Source organism: Lepisosteus oculatus, chromosome 23 (assembly GCF_040954835.1).
Source record: "Lepisosteus oculatus isolate fLepOcu1 chromosome 23, fLepOcu1.hap2, whole genome shotgun sequence".
In the NCBI taxonomy this organism is placed as follows: Eukaryota; Metazoa; Chordata; class Actinopteri; order Semionotiformes; family Lepisosteidae; genus Lepisosteus; species Lepisosteus oculatus.
The window spans coordinates 11,745,457-11,755,797 of record NC_090718.1 but is presented as its reverse complement, the minus strand read 5'-3'; the positions used below and the strand labels follow the sequence as shown (position 1 = coordinate 11,755,797).

The 10,341-nt window shown below is 42.1% G+C and overlaps 1 protein-coding gene across 3 annotated transcripts in view; it reads left to right on the top strand.

The window, feature by feature from the left end:
• The first annotated feature begins 286 nt into the window (after positions 1-286).
• LOC102693186 (alpha-2-macroglobulin-like protein 1) overlaps positions 287-10,341 on the top strand; it is a 32,988-nt gene continuing 22,933 nt past the window's right edge. For 2 of the 3 annotated variants that reach the window (XM_015337506.2, XM_015337507.2), the window contains exons 1-10: positions 287-349; positions 966-1,111; positions 3,258-3,441; positions 5,703-5,859; positions 7,228-7,280; positions 7,716-7,736; positions 8,403-8,571; positions 8,831-8,915; positions 9,501-9,621; positions 10,168-10,282. In XM_015337506.2, the coding sequence (XP_015192992.2) occupies positions 302-349; positions 966-1,111; positions 3,258-3,441; positions 5,703-5,859; positions 7,228-7,280; positions 7,716-7,736; positions 8,403-8,571; positions 8,831-8,915; positions 9,501-9,621; positions 10,168-10,282 (1,099 nt within the window). In that variant the 5' untranslated portion in view covers positions 287-301. Of the gene's footprint in view, positions 350-963; positions 1,112-3,257; positions 3,442-5,702; positions 5,860-7,227; positions 7,281-7,715; positions 7,737-8,402; positions 8,572-8,830; positions 8,916-9,500; positions 9,622-10,167; positions 10,283-10,341 lie in introns of those variants that run through there. The other variant, XM_015337509.2, reaches the window with a different exon arrangement.

The following is a 10,341-nucleotide window of genomic DNA, read 5'->3' as shown; positions in this document are numbered from 1 at the left end:
ATCAGCTGTTATGACTGAAAATACAGTCCGTTTAATGTTTCAAAAGTGTGAGTCTTTACATCATCAACGCTAGTAGGTGGAAAAAAAAGAGCACTTTTTTCAAGGATTTTTTTTATTCGTTTAAGAAGTGAACAGAACAGTGTGTCGTTGTCATGAGAGTTCAGTTTCACCTGCATATACTGTATGCACCTTCCTGTGAACAGAGCTTTCATGCTACCAGGCTGGACCTGTACTGTTATTTGTCTGCTGTTTGATTATATGCAAACCTCTCACAGTAATACCTTGTCTGCACAACAGTGTCATGTCGGCGGCACCTTTTCAGAGATCATCGCTGTTTCAGGAAAGTGAGGTAAGAAGGTGTCTGATAAAATTGGAATGGCTAAGGCTTTGTAGGAAAGGTGTAATTTTGACACTATAGAACATAATGAAGACACTCAACAAACTGAAAAGTGGGCCTACAAATGTATTGCTTTTCAAGCCTTAAACAAAACAGGAAAGACGAGACTGGGACTCTCGGAAGACAAATGAATAATCACTATTCATTTTCCTCCGGGTATTGATTTCCCTCATTGACTTTCCCGTCTTTGTTCAGAATTTCACCGCAGACCGTCTCGATTTTTGTCATTTGGCAGGTCTGGACTAGGCTACCTGCTTAGACGTGCGAGCGCACTTCCTCAAACTTTTGGAAAAAGTCTCAGTGGCAAAGGTTCAGCATAAAGGAACTTTTGTTTCAGTCCCTTTTTGTCCCCCCCTGTTAGAAAGGGAACTCCGAACGTCTGATCGTGTAATGAACCTCATTTTTAAGTCGCCGGCCTCCTGAAAGAGCTGCCCAGCGTGTTGTGAGTCAGTCCTTTCCACCGGCCGAGGAGGAGGGCCGGAGAGTAGGGGAGGGGGTGTTTCTGTGGCGCACAGAGGAGGTCCAGAGGGAGGGACAGCACTGGTGTGTAAATAGCAGTGCCTTGCAGGAGACGAGTCACATAACCTGGGCTGCTCCTCCATCCTGCATCTCCACTCTCTACCGAAGACCCTCGCTGGAGCTCGTGATGTGGAGGGTGTTGCTCCTCGCGCCTCTGCTTCTGCAGACTGCCGTAGCTGACCCGGCTCCTGGACCGTAAGTGACGAAACCCGTCGTTCCTTTTGCTGAAGCGGTGCTAAGATGTTCCCTAAATGATTCTGGCAGTCAACCAGACTGAAGTGTCCAAGTTCTCTCAGTACTGCGGGAATGTTGTTGTTGCTCCAAGTTGCGTTCAGCAAAACAAGAGCGAGCAGACCTGTTTTACTTCAGCCCAAAAAAGCTTTAAAGCTCTAGTTTCTAAGCAGAGATTTCTAGTTGAATTGTTTTTATTATGAATGTAAAATGACTAGATTGGGTTTTAATACGGATAACTACTGTTTCAGTGATAAGCATTTTTAATTTTATTTTTGATTTTATATGTAGCTAACACAGCTGTAAAAACCTTACTTTTGAACAGACAAAATAAATGCAGATACTTCTTGAAGGTATTTACTTATTATTCTCACCTTAAAATGAAAACAAGCACTACGTGTTATTAAATATATAAAACTGTAGATATAAAATTCTTGGCTTTTTACTGTATTTCACAATGTTATCAGTTTTGCCCAGAAGGTCATGCCCACCATCTTTCAAAAATAATGATTTTCTCAGGAAAAGAAGGAAATTTCCAGTGCTATAAAATTTAACTTGGCCAATAAATCTGGTAATTAAGAAAGTTTGCAAAGGAGAGGGAGCAAATTAGCCCAAGTTGCTAGCTTTCAGTAGCTAATTGATCACTTTTCTTCAAAACGTGTTGTCAAAGAAAAATAAATTGGAGTATTACTTTTGGGGCGACCTTCATGTATATAGAAATTTGCTATGTCCAATAGTTTACCTTTGGTGTAGAAAGCTCACACATTTTAGAAAAAAAAAGTTATGGTCTGTTCCATCTCTCCTTCACGAAAGGTTTGTTGACAGCACAGCCACTGATAAATAAGTACATTAATGTAGAACTCAGGAGCAAAAGCAGGTAAATTATAGATGTCTATGGACTCTTAACCAATGAAATGTACGCCATAAGCTGGAAATGAGCACTGTAAGAAAAAACCTCATATGGTATTTTGGGATCAAGACTGTTTAGTGGTCATGTCTACATGTTTAAGGTCTTATGACAGAAATCATACCTTGAAGGTATTTAAATATGAGCTACGTCACATACATTAAAAACACAGTCTGCTGGAAACAAGTTCTGTTTGAAATGGGGCCTTGAAGGAGCAGGGAGAGGTGGATAACAATGATGTCAGATGATCTCATCTCTCCCAAACTGCGACTGCCAAATTGTCAGGGACTTGTTGACCAGCTCCCGTTAATCTAACAGGTTTAATCTAACGGGTGGGTCTGTTTCACGGCTCAGAGATTTCTGACTCTGAACCACAGGGCCACTCTGCTCCCACATTGTTTGTGATAATTTATATGTCTGGGCGTGACGCCCTGTAGTCCTCACAGCATTCCGCACAAGTCAGAAGGAGTCGTTTGTATCATCACTCATGCTATTTGCCTTTTGAAACTCCTTCATGCTAGAAGAAATTTCTGCTGCTTGAACTCCTGGTTCTCCCCTAAAATTCTTAGTCGTGGTGACTTTCCAAGACGGAAAATTACACCCTCTGAGCAAAATATTTTGCTTTACAAAAGCTGGGAATCTTTTGCAGGCAGCAGTTAGGGAATATGCTGGTCACAAACAACTTGGGAGCTGCAGCACACAGCTGACACCAAAAGGTTCAGAATACATCCCATCACATCGCCTTTCCATCCATGCCTCCCTCATCCCGGGAAGCTGTCTACCCTGGTAGGGTACATGAAGCTGAGCTGCTCCCTGGCTGGGGTGCAAGTTTTTCACAATGCATAGAGGTGCAATTTAGATACACTAACCTTGCATGCAAATCTTTTGGAAGGTGCAAAAAAACAGATTGTCATGGGAGAATGGGAGGAATGCATTCTCTATTTCAGAAGAAAGATTTTAGGAGTTTTTCTCGTGTTTGCAGAAACGACATCTGCTATAGTGAGTTGGAAGCAGTTCATAGAATTTTCCCTCTTTAGTTGAAGTCTCTGGAAGGCTGTCACCTCCCTTTCAGGTGTTTCTGTGTTATCAGAGTGTGCAATCTTCTTCATTGTCCGACAAAATCATCCTCCCCCTTCCCTGAAGCCTGGATGAGTACTGCTCCTCGGGATGACTGCTCCCGTCTTCTCCCCTGTCTCTCTGCAGCATCTACCTGGTGACGGTGACATCCAAGACGACCGGGGGCTCCACCGAGACCCTGTGTGCTCAGTTCTTCCACCCCAATGAAACGCTTTCGTTCACCATCACCCTGGTGACGGAGACCAGAAATCTCTCTTTGCTGGAGGAGCAAGTGAAGGAGAAGGAGTTCTACCGCTGCATTCCCTTCCAGGTAATGCCGCAGGCCATGTTGCCTTTCTACGATTTCACCAGTCCTTTGTCAGGAAAAGCTCGGCAGCCTGCAGATCTGGCTAGCCGTACTTTGGGTGTAACAGGGACGGAGCCAAACAGCTGGGGACAGCGCTTGTCAAATTTAGTTACCTTCTTCCCTATTGACTTTTCCTAGTTTAGTTTATGAATCAGACCCGGGATCTGAACTGCAGTGTCAGGCAGTCTTCCACTCCTCCCAGTCAAGCTCACTGCTTTCCCCCTGAGGATGAAACTTCTTTTGAGAACCCAGGGACGTGACGGAGCTCTCCATGCTCTTCATGGCTGGACAAGGTTCAGTCCCGACTGAAAAGGAGAAAGGAGGAAAAAAAGCCCAACATTTCAGCTGCGCAAGAGACGGGAGGCCGGAATATGACGCAAAGGGCTGGGTTAGGGTAGAAGAGCAGCTTGTGAGAATCGGGGGTTTTGTAGGAGAAACCAGTATCAAAACGGGGAAATGAAGGGGTTGAACTCCAGGTGTGAAAAGCTGAAATTGGTGAGCAAATGGAGAGGTAGGAAAGCAGCCGCTCACTTTAAACAAGTACAGAGACGCCCCCAACTAACCATGCAATGCCCCAGCTTGATTCGTGTTCCCGGGAGAGAACATGCCCATGTAAGATAGTTCTGCAATTTCCCTCACGGGATCAATAAAGTATCTATCTAGAACAATTACAATAGGTCCTTTCATTTGCTTGTGGGTATCACCAGCTGTGTTATTGCAAATAATGCCAAGCCTGATATTAAGTAATGAAATGTCTTTGCAAAAATAAAAAATAAAATAAAATATGAGAAAAAAAACCCATGCTTGTGTGCTAGAATGAGTAGTAGCAAAAAAGCAATAAGAATGGTTCTCGTCTCAGCTATCTTGCTGCAGATATACTGAATCTGCTCTTCTTTTCTGGGTTAGATTCTGGCTTCCCTCTACCCCTGAATTGAAAGCAGCGGTTAGAAAATGGATGATTTGGTCATGATTGTCGGCTACAATGAAAATGACCGAATGGTAGAGGCAGCGTGCACTGAAGGCAGTTACATAAGCTGTCTTACATAAGCGCTCGGCCCCATTACAGTTGGCCCAGCCTTGTTAAAGACTTTCCTGCAGCCCCAGGCTGTGACTCGGTCCCAGTGTATTGAGTCAGTTCTCGGAAGACAAGTCAGGACAGCCCAGATTGGACAGGGCTCCAGCCACTCCATTCGTGTTTGTATGCTTCAGAAGGAACTCTCTTTGCCAAACCCAGCCCTGTCAAACAGAAACCCTTTTCAAAGCCGGCAGATGCTTGTTGAAATTACTCCTCTGTAGTAATGTTCTCGGCTAGAAGTATCAACACTTTAATGTGAGACCTGAATGTAAAAAAGTAAATGAACGGCATGCCTGTAAAAGAAACAGTCTGGGACACAGCGCGAGAAAATCAATGCTACATACTGTAAATGACAAAAAAGTTGAAAAAATGATATTATGCTCTACTGCTCCTGTGTGCAGGAAGCAGAACAAGAATTGCCCCAGTGTTTATATGGAGTAGATACCAACGTTACTTAATGTTTGCTGCACTAGTTCCAGCACTCTGTACACTATTACAGTAGTTCCAGCACTCTGTATGCTCCTGTGTATTAGTAATAGTTAGCAGTGACAAGTCACCCTCAGAATAACAAATTTGAACATGTGGTTTTGTCACAAAGAGCCTGTTTGAGGGAATCGGCGATCCCGAGGAGAAAGAGGAATACTCTGTATTAGTGTGTGGGCAGGGATAACAGCTTGCTCTATTTGCAGAACCGCATAAACATCATGTTTGCGAAATGTCCTGTTTACCGAAGAGAGGGCATTGCCTGTCTTTGAGGCTTGACTGAAAACAGCTGTTTCATAAGAGCAGGGGGATTGAAAGAGTGTTGCTTCCCCCCCCCCAAAGGAGTCAATAAATGAAACCCCCTTTTCACTTTTTAGTCCGGATTTTAAAAAAAAAAAGCTTTTTCTGTGAGAGCAGAGTTATTCCTGTATCAGGGTTGTTGCCAGACTTTTTTTTATTACAGTGTATTGTGTAAGCAAAAAGGTTTTGAACTGGGAAAATACGGCCTTGGATATGTTGTGGGGGAAACCTTTTCATTTTTTCTTATTCGTTTATCTTTTATTCTTACCCCGTCGAGGGTGGTGTCTGTCAAGGGCTTAAAATCGCCACCTGTCCAGTTGCGTCTCTCCCTGCCCTTCCTTCTCACTGTCTGTCCCACTCCTCGCAGGTTCCCACAGTGAACACCAACACTGTAGTCCAAGTCCGTGTGACCGTTAGAGGACAAACAGTGGAAATGGACAAAGAGACGAAAATCCTCATCCAGCCCAGCGAGACTCTTACCTTCATCCAGACTGACAAGCCCGTCTACAAACCAGGACAAACAAGTAAGGTTCCCAAATGTAGGAAGTCCTACCTGAGGCCCCTTTTCCTCATCACATCCTTTCCCTCTTTCCCATCGGAATTGCTATCCGGCAAAACATCTTTTCAGCTTTGCAGCCTACAGCATTTCTATGACCTTTGTTTCTGAAAGACTTTGATATCTGCAAATGTGTTCATCCGAAAGAGCTGGACTGGAGTTTTTCACCTCTCTGTCATTTCTCGTTTTTGTTCCCTAGGCTGATGTACAGTATAAAAAACACAGCTACAGGTTTAAAGCATCCTCTGATGTCACTATGCCCTATGGCTGTGAGAAGAAGACATTTTGTGAATCCTCTGTATTCCTGCATTAATTGCTGTTCATTTAAGTCATGATAATAGATAAACACAATCGAATTAAACAAATAGCACACAAACGATTGTCTATATTAAACACATTTTTAAACATCTAAGTTACTAAATCAGTTAGATTTAGTAACTAGTGAAACCTTCTTTGGCAGCAATGAGCTCAAGCAAACGTTTCCTAGAGCAGCTGATCAGTTCTGCACATCTGTTTGGGAGTATTTTGGCTCATTCCTCTCTATAAAACTGTTTAAAGTCATTGATATTTTTGGGTGTCTTGAATGAATGGCTTGTTTCAGGTAATGCCATTCCAAAGTGTTCACCATAAATATATAGCTGTGGCATAAACTGAAAATGGTCAACCTAATCTGCTTTTTAAGACTTAAACCCAATCTTCTTATTCAGGATCTGAGTGCTTCAAACTTGACAAGAATATATAGCAGCAAGTTTTAATGTAGCTATTTTTTTTAATTGATCTTTGGGCTTTTCTGCTTTATTTTATCTAACAGTGTTGCATCTGTCAACATAGGATGCACAGGTACCTTAAATACAGGGTATTAACACTGCAATTACCTTATAATTGTGTGGTATTTCCACTTTGCAGTACTGTACATGTATTTATAGTACATTCAAAATATAATAACCAGTAATGTAATTGCATTATGCAAGTATTACACCAGCAATTGCAGTGTCATTACACTTTTCAGGATATACAGTATAATTGCGCATTATATCCTATGACCAATCTTTTGACTGAATCCCTAATTATACTATAAATGTAGATTTTTCACAGAATGCTGTTGTACTTGTAGCTCATGTACCTTCAGTAAAAATGACATAATAAAGACACAGTATAATATTGGTCATATATTTAAATATATGTATTTTGAAGTGTAAATAAGTACAAGGAAGTTGAAGAGGAAAGAAAGCTGTAATTCTTGTAAATACCGTACATTATTTTGACAGTTAGTGCATAAGTGTTAAAATCTGCTGTAGGGAGTAACTCGGCAAATTGTCTCTGTTCATCTTTTCAGTTAAGTTCCGTATTGTCTCACTGGATTCAGCTTTCGTGCCTCTCGAGACAATGGTAAGAGACAGCTGTTTCAGCTTTTCATTCATACGTTTTCTACTTAGGCCAGGAGGAAAGAAAATATAGTATATACAGTAGGATCTGTAGAACAGACTTAGAATAAATGAACATGAATTAAATAACTAACAAGACAAAGAGAGCTAACATTCCACTAGACCCTACATTTGAGCATCTTGCACGTTTAAATCCCCTAAAATGAAAAAGAAAAAGAGAAGAAAAAAGAAAGAGGGGCCAAGTTCAACACACAGGGGCAGTCAGAGTCCAATGACAGTGAGGTCTTATCTGGTGTGATGGACAAGGCAAACAGCAGCTCAAGGCCTGTGGAGTACAGGAGTACAGCACAGATAGCTGCTAATGGGAGACACAGAGAAGAAGCTTTGACACCAAGAAAAGATGGTTGGTTAACATACTTTCTCCCTTTTTTTCTCCTAGTACCCCACAGTGGAACTTCAGGTAAGATGGCCTGCAGCCTTCATGGTGGTACTCTTACATCCACTTGTCATGGATGTCGGAAAGGACGGACCGTGGAATGGCAGGAGGGCGAAAATAGACCCTATGCGTAGCAGCGAGATGGGGGTTAGCCCGGGCTCAGCTGTTCAGGAAATGCCATATAGAAACTTATGCCCTCAAGCCATGGACAGGAGTGACCTGGTGCTAGGCGGGTCTCAGGACATCTGAACCTCAATGCTGAGCGATTAGCAGAGCAGAAGCAGGAAGTAAATAGGCTACACAACAAGACACACCAGAGAGACATGAATAATCACAGGGAACTAGGAACAGGAGAGAAGCAGAGCGCCCTCTAGGTGTACTGGGCGTGACACACTGTTACCTCACACTTTCAAGACACACTTAAAATGGGACAAGTCAGCTGGATAATGGAAAACACAACCGTCGTAAATGGATATTAGGGTCAATGCAAATTTGTTGGTACCCATTGGACATTCACAAAAATATCGATTTTGACTAAATCGCTTTCATTTTTGAATCTATAAGAATAAACTAGCAAAACGGAATTTGAAACTACAGGGATCTGTTGATACTCAATTTATGGTTCTGGAGACATTTTGGAGCAATGTGTGTTCCTCTTCATGGAGCAATTCTGATCCTCCAAATTCCCAGGATCCTTCCTCGAACCGCATCGCCCAGTGGCTCAACAGGACGTCTACCAGTGGGATCGTGGACCTTTCGAATCCCATGAGCCCGGAAGCACTGCAAGGGTCGTACGTCATAACAGCTTGGAGCCAGACAGGCAAAGAAACCACCCACTCCTTTGAAATCAAAGAATACGGTGAGAAAATTTACATTATGGCCTTTCTTGTGTTTGTTGCTTGTAGCCCCACATTCAACAGAAATATTTCTAAGGCTTCCATTGATGAGTTTTTAGGCTAGTCTGCTAAAACATAATAGCTCTTACTTTTGCTCTCAAGCTCTTGTAGTTGAAATGTAGTTTCTTGTCGAATGTATACTCTTCAATAGGTACTAATTTGTCTTCAGTGGTGAGGCAGACGGGTAAGAGTTCTAAGTAATCTGTTCTGTGTCCCATTTAGTCCTACCCAAGTATGAAGTGAAAGTCCATCTCCCCAGAGTTATTACCATCATGGACAAAGAGGCAACATTCAAGGTCTGCGGAAAGTAAGTGAAGTTATGCAAGCAGAGCTGGGTCATTTTCCTTTTTTTTCCACTTTTCTGTGTTATTGTTGGGTTTTCCCAGGAAAGTGCTTCACAAAATGGCCTTCTCTCAGTTGTAGCTCTCCCAGGGTTAGAGTCTGAGACAGAGGATAGACAGTTCTACAAAGATAATGAGCTCTAAGCAGGAGAGTGTGCGGACCTGAAGCAGAGATGAAGGGGTCTTTGCACAGTGAGCCTGCAGGCTGTACATTTCACTTACCTTCACGTTTCCTTTGCTAGACAGAACCGTCACAGCCCACAGGCAGAGAGTGGCCTTGGAGGGGGGATACAGCTAGAGAAGAGGAGAAAACAGAGAAATTGTGTGTTAAATATAAAAAGAGGGGCTGTGTGGTGAAGCAGAGCCCCTTCTGCAGGGGAGAATCTTTGGAACAGGGATGCAAACCAGGCTGCCATAGGCCTTTGCCTGTGCTGGATGATCAAAGCTGGGCCCATACTTGTTCACTGGGCTGTATTTCACCACTGCGGGCTTGTATGTCCCATTCCCATTATGATTTTCTGCTCACTGAAGAAACTGTTTTGTCTTTTCAGGTACACGTATGGAAAGCCAGTCTTAGGGGAAGTCACAGCGACTTTCTGTAGAAAGGGCTATAATTATTACTGGTATCGCTCATCAGACACGCAAGACATCTGCACAAAGTACTCCCTTAGGGTAAGTACTGTTGATTATTGAGCACAACTTAGCATACCCTGAATGGGAGCAATAAATAGTAGTGTAATGGTGGACTACAGGTTGCAAATGCAGTTTCTAAATATAGCACAATTTCTTCTAGTAATAATGTCTACAAGTGAGATTACTGTAATGATAACCAATCATGTCTGTAAATCATGTTTCTGACCATTGTCTGTACATAGTTTTAAATTGTTAAAAAATTAAATGGTACTGCTAACCCTAGTTTTAAGATAAGGAGTACTGTTAATAACATGGTAATAAATTGTTTATATAATGTTATAATGGTTGCCTAAACCTTTTTACAAGGTGGACTAGAGGAGTGAGATGCCTCTATGAGATCATATTTTTCATATTTAATAAATCTAAGCAACAGTTAATGAAATGGAGAGAAATGTATTTGATAAAGATTTACCTTTACTACATTAATACCTGAACAGGCAGAGAAAGAAAAATCCTTGTGATATATCTTCATTGTTAATAGAATAAGGAAATAATCATCTAAGATGATCTTGCTTTGTCACTTAGACTGACAGGACTGGATGTGCCACCGGCACGGTTGACCTGACAAATTACGCACTGAACAGAACGGGATACGAGGATGTGTTTAACTTGGAAAGTTATCTGGAAGAGGATGGGACAGGTATTCCTGGTTTCTCTAATTTAGAATCTCCAATTATTTTTGTTATACTCCGCTGATAT